At 43.1% G+C, this 15,315-nt stretch overlaps 1 protein-coding gene across 2 annotated transcripts in view; it reads right to left on the bottom strand.

Moving 5' to 3' along the window:
* Positions 1-3,126: 3,126 nt before the first annotated feature.
* Tmem144 (transmembrane protein 144) overlaps positions 3,127-15,315 on the bottom strand; it is a 31,978-nt gene continuing 19,789 nt past the window's right edge. For both annotated transcript variants that reach the window (NM_001439671.1, NM_001108551.2), the window contains 5 exon segments: positions 3,127-4,697; positions 6,943-6,996; positions 10,360-10,457; positions 11,552-11,671; positions 14,530-14,648. In NM_001439671.1, coding sequence (NP_001426600.1) covers positions 4,614-4,697; positions 6,943-6,996; positions 10,360-10,457; positions 11,552-11,671; positions 14,530-14,648 — 475 coding nt within the window. In that variant the 3' untranslated portion in view covers positions 3,127-4,613.

The raw sequence follows: 15,315 nt of genomic DNA on the forward strand, positions 1-15,315 counted from the left end.
TTTGTTTAGATTTATTTATTATATATAAGTACACTGTAGCTGTCTTTAGACACACCAGAAGAGGGCATTGGATCTCATTACAGATGGTTGTGAGCCACCATGTGGTTGTTGGGATTTGAACTCAGGACCTCTGGAAGAGCAGTCAGTGCTCTTAACCACTGAGCCATCTCTCCAGCCCTTATTTCTTGTTTTTAATCATCATCTCACCGTTGTTCACAAGCGTATGTAACTTCCTTATCTTCTCCATTATTTACAGATATGAATGCATGCCCCGTTATCAGCTGTGCGTGGCTGTATGCATTCTCGAGTTCTGTCCTTCTACTCTGTGAGTCTTTAGGATCCAACCCACACTGCCAGGTTTATGGCAGTGAGCATCTTATTTACTCTCTGTGTCAACTTGCTGGTCCACTACTTTGTGATGACTGGAGGGGATTTAAAGGTTTTCCAGTAGAATAGCTTCCACACACTGTATAATCGTGTGAGTCGTTAACAATGCCAAGAAAATGTAAACTCTCTGGACTTCATAATGACTTAATGACTATTTACAACAGCAAGGGGAAACTACAAGATAATAGAAATGTCTAGTGACATCAGGATGCCCCTGGACTTGGGTTATGAAGGGTTTGAAGTCCAGAAGCCTGTGATGCTGGCGATGAGGCAGTTCCCTTATCTGTGACAGACACAGGGCGGATGAAAAGGTGGACTTCAAATGCATTCCTCAGTTCGCAATACTTGGAAGCAGAGCAGGGGGCGTCTGGGTGGAACGGAAGGCTCGATGGAGCACAGAAACAGACGCAGGGAAATGTGCACCCGTTCTGGAAAAGGAGATCGTCTCAGTGCTCTGTCTTGTCCATGGGTTCTGACAGAGAGCTGTAAGTGCCCGTGTGCTAGCTTACAAAGGGCTGCTCTGGAGATATTGCGTGAGTATAATGGGCTGACTGTTCACACGGGCTGGCCCTCAGTCACTTTAGGGCTCCGAGAATGTGCATAGTAACCTTGCACAGGACTGACTTACTCTGCCAGGACACCCGGGGCTGTTTTCCTCTTTATCCACATTTGCTTATTTTCAACCCAAAGACTCAACTTTATTGTCTATACCCAAGAGAAGTCCTGTGCCCTCCTGCTCCAGTTCTTTTAAAATCTTAAAAATTACAAAAGACAAAAAATATAAAATGTGTCAAAAGATACCAAAAACATGTCATAAATAACAAATTCTAAGTATGATTGCTTAATGCGAACAGCTTTTCTTTCCTCCAACATTGACATGCCAATCTCCTTCCAGGCCCAAAAAAGCTATCTCTATGAGTTGGACACACTGTCTTTGTTTATTTCTTTTGCTTTTTTATCTGCCTTTTTGAGACAGGGTTTCTCTGTGTATCCCTGGCTATCCTGGAACTTGCTCTGTAGAACAGAGAGATCTCTAAGGGTGAGTGGATAATGTGGAGATTGCAAAACTGGCAGGAGAGGAGAGGCAAAACAGACAGACAGCGAAACCTCCATCAAAATGAACACACAGGGCAGAGAGGATTGGAAACCCTTCCCCACTAGGCTGCCTACAACACGTGGAGCCTGCGAGAAACGTGTGCTACACTCTTGATTAGAAGGGTCCTGTGACTTCCAGCCAGCACTGTTTGAGCCTTCCCCTCAGCTCACCAGCCCACTGCCTCTCCTTTCCTAATAACCACACGCCCCTGTTTCAAAAGACACAGAATCTGTCAAATGCCAGCAAGTGGCAGATCTGCCCCGTAACATAACCAGGAACAGTAAATTGTTTGATGACCATTTTGGAGAGGCTTGTTTCTCCTACAGTACTGTTATTAACATTGTAGCCATTGTTTGGATTGCTTGGGGTGGGATAAGGGGCCCCCATTTTCTTTTCTTTTTTTTTCTTAAATTATATATTTATAAAACACTATTTAGATATCAATATAATAAATTTTACCACAATAACACCGATTAAAAATGTATTTTAACATTCACAACATATAAGCTGGCATTTGATTTTGTCTTTATTTGTATATATTATTGCTTTTTTGAGATTTTCATATATACATATGATATTTTGTATGTTATTCACCCTACATTCCTTCCACTAAGATCTAGCCCCCACCCACTACCCCTTCCCAACTTTGTGGCCTCGGGTATTTTTTTTTAATAAAATTTCTGTTTTTTTCTTTTTTTTTTAATTTATTTAATACGTAATAATAATTCTTTGGTTTCCGGGCAAACATCCCCCTCCCCCCTCCCCTTCCTTATGGGTGTTCCCCTCCCAACCCTCCCCCCATTGCCGCCCTCCCCCCAACAGTCTAGTTCACTGGGGGTTCAGTCTTAGCAGGACCCAGGGATTCCCCTTCCACTGGTGCTCTTACTAGGATATTCATTGCTACCTATGAGGTCAGAGTCCAGGGTCAGTCCATGCATAGTCTTTAGGTAGTGGCTTAGTCCCTGGAAGCTCTGGTTGCTTGGCATTGTTGTACATATGGGGTCTCGAGCCCCTTCAAGCTCTTCCAGTTCTTTCTCTGATTCCTTCAACGGGGGTCCTATTCTCAGTTTAGTGGTTTGCTGCTGGCATTCGCCTCTGTATTTGCTGTATTCTGGCTGTGTCTCTCAGGAGAGATCTACATCCGGCTCCTGTCGGTCTGCACTTCTTTGCTTCATCAATCTTGTCTAATTGGGTGGCTGTATATGTATGGGCCACATGTGGGGCAGGCTCTGAATGGGTGTTCCTTCAGTCTCTGTTTTAATCTTTGCCTCTCTCTTCCCTGCCAAGGGTATTCTTGTTCCCCTTTTAGAGAAGGAGTGAAGCATTCACATTTTGATCATCCGTCTTGAGTTTCATTTGTTCTAGGCATCTAGGGTAATTCAAGCATTTGGGCTAATAGCCACTTATCAGTGAGTGCATACCATGTATGTCTTTCTGTGTTTGGGTTAGCTCACTCAGGATGATATTTTCTTTTATTGTTTTTTTTCTCTGCCCCCATTTTCTCTGCCCCCATTTTCTTTTATTGTTTTTTTCTCTGCAAAATATTGTTTTTTGCCTTACTTCCTGTATAAAATTGGCAATCTCACAAAGAATTAAAGACTGCCCACCATGAAATTCTAAAATATATCTAAAGAAGAAAAAAATAGATTTTCTGTCATAAGTTTATTCAGAAGTTGTCATATCATCACAATTTAATGACATTTCAAGTAAAAACTGAAATAGGTAAAAGACATTATTATTATCAAATATTTGTGTGAGGAATCTGATGATTAGAAGGGACTCCAGTGATGTTTCTGATTTGGCAAGACAAAGTGTAACTGGGATGAGGGTGGTAAGTCCAGTAGTTTTTATAAGTTCTAAGATTTTCCTATCTGTAAACTTTGTTTCCCCTTGATTAACAAGTAGTAACAAATAGTAAACAAGCTTAGAGTGTTTGTCAGGCAAGGAGACATTTTTGAACATACTGCAGATTTAAACCCTGAACGACAGAATCCAAGACAGATACGATCATTAACCCTCTTTACAGGAAGCACACCATGTGGAGAGCTCAGTCCAAAGCCACATCACTCAAATGAACGTCCCAGGTCTAAGCGCAGGCAGGAGCAGGATGCTCTTCTGTTTCTCTCGCACAGCAAAGTGCCGCAGTGTCCGGAGGGAGCGGGCAAAAGGCACAGCCAAACCCCATTATTGTATTAAGGGTGCAGCGGCTATGGTAGTGACCAATGTGCTTGCAGGTTTTTTCCCTTAAAGAATCAAATCAATACACTTGCTACATTCCTTTGTCTCCTGGAAAGCAGTTGAAACAGGTTCAAAACAAACACTTCCAATTAAAATGATTTTTTTTTAAGTAACTGTGTTTAGGGACACACACACACACAAAATAGTTGTGCAGTCAAACAAGTCCGTTTCCTTTAAATTGAAACTGATGACCTACAATGTTTTATTTTAGCAACTCTGGAACCTGCACACACCTATGTGCCCTTGTGAATGTATGCATCGTATCACACGTATGTATGAGTGGTGGTGACTTGCTCTCTGAGGATCAGTTTTATCTGGAGTAATTACCAAAACATTTTGAGCTGAGAAGGTCAGGCAATGTAAAGACTTGAGCAATATTAAAGTACTAATTTTTGGCTGGAACTAATGAGCTGGCCTTTTAAACATTCAGGTAGCAACTGTGACATTTACTTTTTCCAGCAAAGGGGCCGCTAGCTTTGAATTTAAATCCCCTCCCACATGGTATGCCTAGGTTCCTCCCCTCAACTGAGAAAGTATTGATTTTTGCCCCTCTTTATTAATAAATTATAAATTCGGATGGTAATTTCCTTTGTACAAAGCCCATCCTATTTTCTGGACTATAATATTGAGTAGACACTGATAAAGCCAGCACCGGCAGACAGGATGATCCAAAAATGCAGCCACCCCGCGAGGTCCAGCCTTCGTCAACAGCTTATTGGAAGGAGTTTTCATCCGTGCTGAGCTGGAACATGGTCTCCCTTCCTTCTCACATTTGTGGGGTAAACAGTCATTTGTCCATTCGTTCCCAGTGGCAGAGATCCACTGTAGTAGCTTGTGCGGCAGAGGCCTCCTCCTAGCCGCCGCTGCCATCTGCTGCTCTTGCTGTGAATAGCTAAATTTTAGAAAACGCGGTGCACAAGGCCCCCGCCAAGATGATGCAGAAGGCAAGCATCAGTAGTAAGTAGTTCTGGAGACCCTGAGTAATAAAAGCAAGAATGGTTGCATTGACTAAAGCTTGAATCAAATTTGAATTTGCAACATGTATATTTTAAAAAAGACTGTCATGGATCCCAGATCTTTGCTGCATCATATGCTCTGGCTATTGGTATGTTGGCCTGCCCCCCCCCCCCTTCTTTTTGTCCTCTCCTGGCTCCTGAGAAAACAATAGCCTTTCTAATTCATGCACTGAATAAGCATACGTGAGCACCGTCAGTCCACACCCTGAGAAACAAAGGAAAGGGACATTGCAGACGAAGACAGGTTGAGGGCTTTTAACAAGCAACTACTACATTGTTTGTGCATGTGTTCTTGGACTCTTCAAGGAACTGGCTTGGAGAGTGGAGCTGGGTTTCCGATCATTAGGTGTTGCACAAGAAAATGGGAGAAGCAAGGTGAGATTACTAGAGGAAAGAATTTTATGTTGTTCTTAGGAAGTATGGCTGTTCCCAGGCTGGTTTCAGTATGCAGGGAGCAAGCACAGGTGGGAGCATGAAAGTGAGTGTGGTGGTTCGAATGAATGAATAGCCCTCATGGACCCATCGGGAGTGACACTGGTAGGAGGTGTGGCTTTGCTGGAGGAGGTGTGACTTCACTGGGGGCGGGTCTTAAGGTCTCAGAGGCTCAAGCCACACCCAGTGTGGCAGTCCCCTTCCTGCTGCTTATAGATCCAGATGTAGAACTCTCAGCTCCTTTCCAGCACCATGTCTGCTTGTGTGCCGCCGTGGCTCTCACCATGCTGATAATGGACTAAGCTCCAGTTAACCGTGCTCCTTTGCTGTGGTCATGGTGTCTCTTCACAGCAATAAAATCCCAAGACAGTGGGGATGCGGGGGAACGGCCTGCTGTGTATTCAAAAGCCTATAGGTCTTAATTTTTCGAGAAATAAGAAGGTATTAAAGGAGCAGGAAGATGTAGGTGTTGAAATGTTAGATCTGCGTTCTGGAAAGTCTACACTTCTTTTGGAGGAATGTGAAATAGGTGGGAGGGGGCAGAATGAATATAAGGAGACCCTAGTCTTTGAAAAAGATGGGACACCGATGGCATGATGGAGACAGGTCTAAAGAGATGGAGAGAGGTGTGAGCTTTTGCTACTGTGTGTGACATGAGCAGCCTCCTCTTAATGCAGCTCAGTCACCGTCTGAGTCACCGCCTGAGTCTCAAAGAAATACCTTCCTGCCGTAAGCAGACATATTTTATTTCCATGAGATCTATCTTCAGGGGTACGCATAGATCTATTTCAATAGCTCCCTCCTGAGATTAAACCCCCAAACACTGAGAAACAACAATCTCCTGTCCCTGAGCAGGCTTTCTGGACAACGTCTTTGCCCCTTAAGTCATTTTCCACATAGAATGGTTCCCAGGCATCCTCTTTGTCTTGGCTGTTCCTTCTGAAGGACTGTAGTAGTGGTCACTCACCCCTTCATAGAGATAGACTTTGGACACTATAAGGAAGATCTGCCCACTCCAAAGTAAAACCAGGATAATGCCTTACTAATTCTAGATACGCATCCCACCTTAGTGGCCTTGTCACCGAGGCTAGGCTGGGTAGCCAGGGAGTCCCAGGGACACAGCATCCCATTTAAAAACTATTTCTAAGAGTTAGTAATTACCCTTAACATGTAATTCAAAGACTTAAATTTTACATTAAATTCAAATTAATGTTTGAATACATTAATTTGTCTCTGATCAGAGCTTTGTAAGGTGGACCTAGGCCAGGTAAGCTGTCTGACTTGCCGAGACCCTCAGTACTAGAAACTGTATCCAATTCTCTCCTAGTGCAGTCCAGCACCCGGAGCTGCCGGGGCGGGGGGCAGCTTCTGCTGTACACACTCCCATATATGTGAGTCCCACACTTGTGCTTTAGGTCTCCTAAAATCCTTGTCTTGGTTTTCACAAGTCTTAAACTAGTACTACTAGTACTAGTTCAGAACAGGCCCTCAGTAACTTTTTTTAAAGAAGAAATATATATTCACAGCCTCTCCAGATGGACTTAGTGAATTAGAAGTAAGTTGATGCAATTAAATTTAAAATCTGAGCCTTTGGTTATTAAGTGCCGTACACCTGACTGTGGGAGCACTTGGCTAAGCCCCATCCCATCTCATAACAGAAGAATGATGTTCTCATGGGGTCTGCTAACCCTTTGAATATAAGTATCTATCCATAGTTCTCAATTTCCTAAAGGAGATGGAGATTCTGGGACAGCCATCATTTCTTATCCTTACCTGTATTTCCTTGAACATGAAGATCCCCCAAAGTGCAGCAATAAGTCCAGGACCCTTAAATTTAAAAAATGTTAATTTTATTAAATTTTTTAAATATAATTGCACCCTAGAAAAATACAGTAAGCTACAAGCAACATGAATTCTTTTGGGGGTGAGGGGGAACCCTTTAGCTTCACAAAGATCCAAAAATTCTTTTTTGTTTCTTTGTTTCTTTTTTGCTGTTTTGTCTTCACAGTCATTATTGCTATTATTTTGATGATACTGTAATATTTTATCACATTAAACAATTTTATTTCATGTGATGTGCTTGTGATAAACTCTTCTAGTCAGGCCCTGTAGTGTGGCTGTGTAGTCCTGGATACCTGGGGAGCTAAGGCAGGAGGACTGAAAGTTGATGGCTGGCCAGGGTTAAAGACTGAGTTCAAGGGGTTGGGGATTTAGCTCAGTGGTAGAGTGCCTAGGAAGCGCAAGGCCCTGGGTTCGGTCCCCAGCTCCGAAAAAAAGAACCAAAAAAAAAAAAAAAAAAAAAAAGACTGAGTTCAAAGCCAGCCTGGCTAGCCTTGCAAAACTGTCTAAAAAGGTAGAGCAGTGTTTGAAGGGGAGGAGCTACACCTCACTGTACAGCGCTTCCCTCATGTGTGGGAAGTCCTGGTTTTAAACCTAAATACAGAAACAAAACAAAACAAAAAACCCAACAAAAACAAACCGAACAACAAACCAAAAAACAGAAGAGAAACAACCTTCTTCTCTTAAAATAAACACATAGCTTGTTTCTCTCTTGATGTACTTCCTAGACACATAAAGAGAGACAGACAGGATAAAGTATATGAAGACGCCTCATGTTTTCCCAGCACTAGCTCCATGATCTCATCTCCTCAACGAAGTAAGGGCGTCTTTGACAGACAATGGCAGTACCAGGCCCCCGTGTAGACCAAAGAACTCTGTCTCACACTGAACCCAAAGGGACACTAAAGGTAGCTACATACAAAAAACGAACCATGTAAGCAAGCAGAGCGAGTCCCTGGAGGCAAGGACAAGAGTGAAAAAAGTATACAAAATGGGAAATGAGAAGAAACGAGGAAAGGCACGTGTCTATCATCTGAAAATGGGAAGCTGTTCCGATCTGGTCTGAATATTTTTCACCAGCAAGGCAAACAGTGGAGTTGGCTTAGCTGTGCTGTCTGTGAAGACGACAGACCAGAGCAGAATTTTAATGACTCCTCTTCAAGCCCTGCAGGGACTCTGGAAGAGCTTCAATAAACAATTCCACAGTGTTCTCTCTCCCGGCGCTACTCCCACTGTCTACAGGGCTGGCCCAATAAAGTTTGACTCCACTGCTTCTAGCATGTCAGGGAAGCAGTAAAAATGCCTTGTTCTCCATTTATCACCGTCTGCGAAGTCAGCATCAAAGGGGCCAGAGAAATAGGTCAAAGGAACCGCCTTACATCAGATTTGCAAAGTGCTGATCCCAGGAGTCCAACTCAAATGAAGCACGCGCACGCCTGGCGAGGGTGGGCAGAAACACCAATATTACACTAGTTCCTCACCGCGCTTTATCCTCTTCATTCTGAAAATGAATTTCCCTCCACAGAAGAAAGGACCATCGGGCGCCACTGGTCTCTGAAGCCTCCGACCTGATGACTGTTTTAATCGCCCCGTAAACCTTGCTCTGAGCACTGCTGTGAGGATATACGTGGTTTTAGGAGTGATACTGGGCTAACGTATTGTACAGCCCAGGCGAAGGAGAGCCATGGAGAGGGAGACCATTTCACAGCAGTGCCAACGGCTTGGGACGCTTGAACTGAGTATTGTCCTTTTGTAAAATAATACAAGTTGGCCTCCGAGTCAGCCTTTGAAAGGGAACGTGGGTTTGCTGCTGTCTTAGGAAGACAACCTGAAGTGCTTAGCGTGGTGCCTGATACATAGATACTAATAGTGAAAAGGGAACGAAACCTGAATGAGATATTTAGTTTTAGAATTGCCAGGGCAGAAAGGAAACGGAGAGAGGGGATCCATGCACTGGGGAATGGGGTCTTCCTTCCTCCTTCCTCTCTTCCTTTCTTCTGTAAAGACTTTGATTCTGTTGAGACTTGCAGAGTAAGGCATTTCCCTTTCATGCCAACATGTAAGCTTTTTAAACAACAACAAAAAAAAACCCACTTAGAGTTTACTTGAATTTAGTTCGCTCGCACGCTGTGTGAGCCAGGCTTGGTGAGGCATAGTTGTGATTTCTAACATTCTGGAGGCTAATGCAGGAGGATTTTAAATTTGAGACCAGCTTGGGCTAGCTACAAAGACACCGTCTTGGAAACAAACAAAATATTGTTTGAAGCCCACACCAAGCCTTTATGAAATCTGTTTTAGACTAGTTTTTTTAAGGTTTACACAGGTATGGTACTAAATGACTTAAGGAAGGAATGTCTGTGATGACTATTTAGGGATCAGGAGAACGACTGGTCAGAAGAGAGGAACACAGGGGTGGAGGCTCAACAGGCGAGGCCCCTGATTGCTCTGGCTGAGGACCCGAGCTCTGTTCCCAACGTCTATGTTGCACAGCTCACAACTGCCTGCAACTCCAGCTCCAGGAGGATCTGTACTCAGGAACACGTGCATAAACATAATTACATATAATAGTGATAAGATCCTTAAGGAAAATGCATATATACACACACACATATATACATACATATATAATATATGTATACATACACATACATATAAAAGTATACACATATACTTTTTCACTCTTGCCATGGCCTCCAGGGACTCCCATTGCTTGCTTACATGGTTTTATTTTTATATATAGCTATAGAAGGAAAAGACCCGAGACTATCTAAGGTAATGATTAGCCGGGGGCCCACAGGATCTGTGGGAACTGTTCTCAGAAGTTCTGGTTTCCACCAGTTCTGTGATTCTGGCAGCACTCCTCTTGCTGGTGCCTCAGCTTCGTTATCTTGACAGTAGGGATGACTTTGGCATTACTTATGTTATGTCCGAATAAGCATTTTGGTTTTTGCTGTTCCCTGTGTTTCACATAATTAAGCCCTCCGAACCCACGGATGCAGACAGCAGTTCCTATGATTAATGTCATCATAATTTCTGCAAACTTCCTCAACCCAGAGACACACAGGGAGTGCCAAGAGGAGTTTGAAGAACTTTTTATCTCACATTACATTTATACAGTGTCACACAAATGAGCCTGAGAGAGTCATGAGTAGAAAATTATAATGTATCCCAGATGTCATTAGGTAAAACGACGGAAGGAAACATTTGGGGGGTGTAGAAAATTGGGCATTTGCAAACCTGTTAAAAAGAGCTTATAAACGTTTGCTTCTTAGCAACCAAATACATGTCGACTAGAGAGTGGCAATTTGTCTATTTCTAGTGTAAAAAGAACCCAGGAAACTGGCCACTTACAGCAGTGATGATGGGAAAGCTGATCACAGCGCTCAGTGAGTGGTTGGCTATGAACCAGCAGCAGGTGGCGATGGCCCACAGCACCCCTGACAGGAAGCCTGGAACACAAGGGAACATATGTGGGAGGCATGTGGTCCTCTGCTGAGGCCCTCCTACACCTCCTACACCAGGGAATGGGAAAGAAAGCACATGGATAAAAGCCTTCCTACAAACAACATTGGACTTTGAGCTAATGCTTCGTGGTCACTTTAGAAGGAGAATGATTCCTCTCCTCTAGGCTGCTGTGAGGACGATGATGAGTTATTCCCTTTTTGGACATTAAGGAGGAGCTGAGGTAGGGAGTGAGGAAGGGAGAGGGATTCAGCAAACACCACATCTGATACATCCTGCAGAGTGAGGTTGGGACTGGAACTGAGCTGGGAAGGACAGACTCCCATCCTCTAAGTGAGAACCCTAGCTAAGTAATCCGCAATGTTAACACCTCCAGGACCTAAATAAATACTACTGTTGCTTATCAACCAGAAACTCAAAATAATCAGATGCGTTATTTTACGTAAAAATATCTATTTGTGGACATTCATGCCATACTGAGTTATGCTAAACTCTTTAATGAGAAACTCTTACTATAACAGTCAATGACTAAAGGATTACGACCCAAAACATACTTTCTGTTAACACTCCAGAAACTTTTTTTCCTTTTGAACTTTTTGGATAAACTACTTTTCTAAGTGATTTCAGACTCTTATCTCTTGATACTTCTCTCATTATAAATATAGGCACGGGGAGCTGGCTTGTAACACTAATCTTAAAACGGTAGAAAAAGAACTGATGACCCCAATAGAAGAGCCTTTAACAAAAGAAACATGGAAATTAATGTTTTGACAATTTAGGGTCTATACTAATATAATATCTTGTATACAGTTTCTTTCTTGCTTGCTTGCTTATTTATTTATTCATTTATTTATTCATTTATTTATTTTCAGTGCTTCCTATTTTATGGTGAACTGAGCCAGGACACTTAAGTCTCAGTCAGTCTCTCTCTCTCTCTCTCTCTCTCTCTCTCTCTCTTTCTCTCTCTCCCCTCCTCCCCATCTCTGAGGTCTCCCCCTCCCCTCTAATGATTATTCAAGTTCATTTAGTGGGCCTGGCACTTACACAGAACAATAAGATTTTTGTAGTTAGTACTCCTTACCTGGTAAGACTGCCTCTGGATACAGCTTTGGCCTACTTTTCATGGCTACACTGTAGGCCACAAAGTAGACTGTGCTTGTAAGGAAGATGCCACTGGAGTGCGCGAAAACGTAGTCTAAATCTGCAAACATGGATGACAAAATGCAAACACCATTTTAGCCACCTCAACATATTTTAATTTCTGAACATAAAGTAAACTCACAGAAACTAGCCTTAAATGTGCAGGACCATTCATTATACCTAATTATTCTGAATCCCCAACGCACTGTTTCGAATCTTAATAAACGGATTTAGAGTCCAGAAATGGTAAGTTAACTGTGGCGGGAGTCTATCAGGGATACGTTCCCTATAACCCTGGAAATCTCAGTAAGAAAACTGAAGAGTATCTGACGATGATGTCAAGCGGCCTTTCAAGAAGAAACAGGCATCCAGCCCTATTTTCACTATGGAGAGTAGCAACTGTGCTAAATCTTGATGTAGCCCAGAGGGAGAATGTGGATTAAAACTGGACACATGTGTCGCCAAACTCCAAGGTCTGCTGATCCACTCTGTGATCAGCACTTCTGTCGCAGATGACAGCTGAGCTGGAGGTCTTAAGTGTTGGAAGTTATTCCAAAGACAGCTTTGTCTAACTGCTTACAACAAACTAGTTTCAAGGTGGGGATGGGTTATGACACACAATGGTGGCCCATCCTGGGGACCCTAATATCACTGACAGCCTGAGCAGATGGCACTGTGCCACCCAGATGGGTGCACTGCAGGAGCTTGGCTAGGAAATCTACCTTGGAGTCAACGTTTCTTTCACCTACAGTCTTGACAAGGATGAGGGGTGTGCTCACGGAGGAAGACTTGAACAGCACGCCTATCTTTTCTTCTAAACCCAAAAATCACACTGTAGACCGTAGAAACAAAATCCATCCATCAATCCGCAAAAGGATGTCGTAACCGTGCTTTAAAAGCACAGACCACAAAGGCGAGTTCTTCCTCACTGATGTGGGGCTCTCGGAAACCTGCTTGATAGCTCTCCAACTTAATAGTTTTCAGCTGTGAACTGCAAAGGTGTCAGTTGCAATAGGGGCTAACCAGTTGGTTTTTGCAAAAGACCTTATAACAGAGCGCATGATACAGATGTGCTGTTAAACAAGACCAGGGGAAGGCCCGCTGAGGATTACTGTTTAACAAACTGGGATAAAGTCTGCTCCTGTCTACTGTATCATACAGAGTTGTAAGAACAACACCTAAGGGGTTGGAGATTTAGCTCAGTGGTAGAGCGCTTGCCTGGGAAGCGCAAGGCCCTGGGTTCGGTCCCCAGCTCCGAAAAAAGAACCAAAAAAAAAAAAAAAAAAAAAAAGAACAACACCTAAAAACTCATTGTCTAGTGATAGGAAACGACAGTTGCGGGCATTGTTTATTATGTCCTAGGACCAGGAGGGAGGGGCTTTCTGCCTGAACAGTCAATTGTTATTATCTCTGTTCACTGACTTCTGGGACTGAATTGATTTCCCTTGTGGCCATTAGAACTCTGAGAGGCAAATTCATGGCTTATTTCAGGCAAGTGTACAAGTGTTCCACAAGTTGTCAAACTCTCTGTTGGTTCTGTTTTTTTCCCTATTTTTTTCTCTTTCCTTTGATTAAGTTTTCCTTTAATCATTATATTTTAGAAAGAAAAAAATCTAAAAATAATTTTGCATAAAAACCTTAAAATAGAGGAGGTCAGTAGAAGGTTCTAGTACTGCCCACAGAGCCAAGTACAGAAAGGATTAGGAGACAGCAGCTTCAAGATCATTGGTCAGTTCAAACCTCAACAACCACTCAAGTTCTCCCTGTGGGGACTCAACTGGCCTTGAGCATGTGACTTTCCTGTCTTATGTGCTTCTTAAGAGTTCTACATTTCAAACTTCTCTCTTATCTAGTTAACGAATCACATTGACTTTTTTTCTACGTCACATATCCATAAGTTCACTTTCTCCTTTTTGCTTCTTCCTTAAGAATGCTGTGTTTCCACAGAGTTACAAGACCCCCACAGAAGATCTTCTCATCTCCCTTCAGTTAACCCACAGTTGTTGCACAGAATGTTCAGTTTGCTTCTGAGATACTGATTTTAGAACTGGAGGCATATTATGCTGACCCTTTCAGATAGACCACTGTGTGCTTGAACAGGCTTATACTTTGACATTTAGTTGGTGTGTGTGCTATATCTTAACTTTTTATTTTATTTATTGGATATTTTAATTTACATCTCAAATGTTATCCTCCCCTTTCTCCCATCCAACCACCCACCCTCACCGCCTCTAAGCCTTCACATTCCCCTACACTGAGGGGTCCAGCCTTGGCAGGACCAAGAGCTTCTCCTCCCATTGGTGCCAACAAGGCCATCCTCTGCTACATATGCAGCTGGAGCCATGGGCCCTTCCATGTGTACTCTTTGGGTGGTGGTTTAGTCCCTGGGAACTCTGGTTGGTTGGTATTGTTATTCTTATGGGGTTACAAACCCCTTCAGCTCCTTCAGTCCTTTCTCCTCCAATGGGGACCCTGTTTTGAGTTCAATGATTGGCTGTGAGCATTTGCCTCTGCATTTGTTAGGCTCTGGCTGAGCCTCTCAGGAGACAGCTATATCAGGCTCCTGTCTACCTTAACTTTTTAAAAGCACCGAATACATGTCTTCCCAGAGGTCATGCTATTAACACTAATGGATCTTCATAATCTCTGAATTTTATTGGGAAGCTGGGAATGCCCTGCTGAGATCCCAGCAGTGGAAGTGAATCCTGACTGTATAGTTGATTCCATTTATATATTACAGATCCCAGGAAAATACTTCAATGTCCACTGTTACCTTTATTCCTGGTGCCTTCTAAGTCACCACTTACAAATGAAAAGACAAATGCACACAGCAGTGCTGACTTGATCATAGCTCTTTTTTTCTTGATCATAGCTCTTTTTTCTATTACTGGAACATGGGCAGGAAAGCTCCTCACTCACCATACTGGCTGGCGCCTGCGTATATGCTGTCATTCCTTTTGCTGTGATCCTTGATGTAAATGATTGGCACAAAGGTAGATCCATAGAGTATTCCAGATATTACCGCAAGGCTGCAGCCCCTTAAGAAACGAAAAGAAAATCACTGCGTATCTTGGCCAGAGGAGATGTGTTCTGCACGCAAATGGAACCACAAGTAAGGCTTTCTTCAGTTTTAAGCAGTTTAGCAGAAGCCCGACCTCTGATTTGGCCTCTGTGAGTCATGAAGAGAGAGGTGTAGCCTCAGCTGTCTGCCGTGTCATGGTGGAAGGACATGAAATGCGGAGGGCATAAGGAACCATTACTACAAATGGTCACTAGGCACGGGCTGGGAGGGTGGCTGCTGGGGTCACATGCTGTACAAATAAACTGATGTATGAGGCATCTGTGGATGGACATTATGGTTCAAGTTCCCCTCATGTTCCAAAAGCCTCATGGAACCAGGACAGACTATGGATGAATGCGTTTTTGTTTAGAATGGCCACAGAGACAGACTTGATTGTGATCGTGTCAAGAAGTGTTCACTGACTCTAAGGATCTGAATATTTTAGGTAAAAATAAAATTCCTTTATGAGAAAAAGTAATGTTTTATTTCAAACGCTGCCAACTCTTTGGCCTTGGGCCCTGCCCTGGTAGAATAGAAACTGGTGTTTGTGGTGGGTGGGGTGGTTGAGAGAGAAGATGGGAGCTTTAGGAAAGTCCCTCTATCTTCATACAAACAAGGACTTAAAGGAGAGAAGCCATTTTAGA

The sequence above is a fragment of the Rattus norvegicus genome, chromosome 2, assembly GCF_021556685.1.
Source record: "Rattus norvegicus strain SHRSP/BbbUtx chromosome 2, alternate assembly SHRSP_T2T, whole genome shotgun sequence".
Taxonomy (NCBI): Eukaryota; Metazoa; Chordata; class Mammalia; order Rodentia; family Muridae; genus Rattus; species Rattus norvegicus.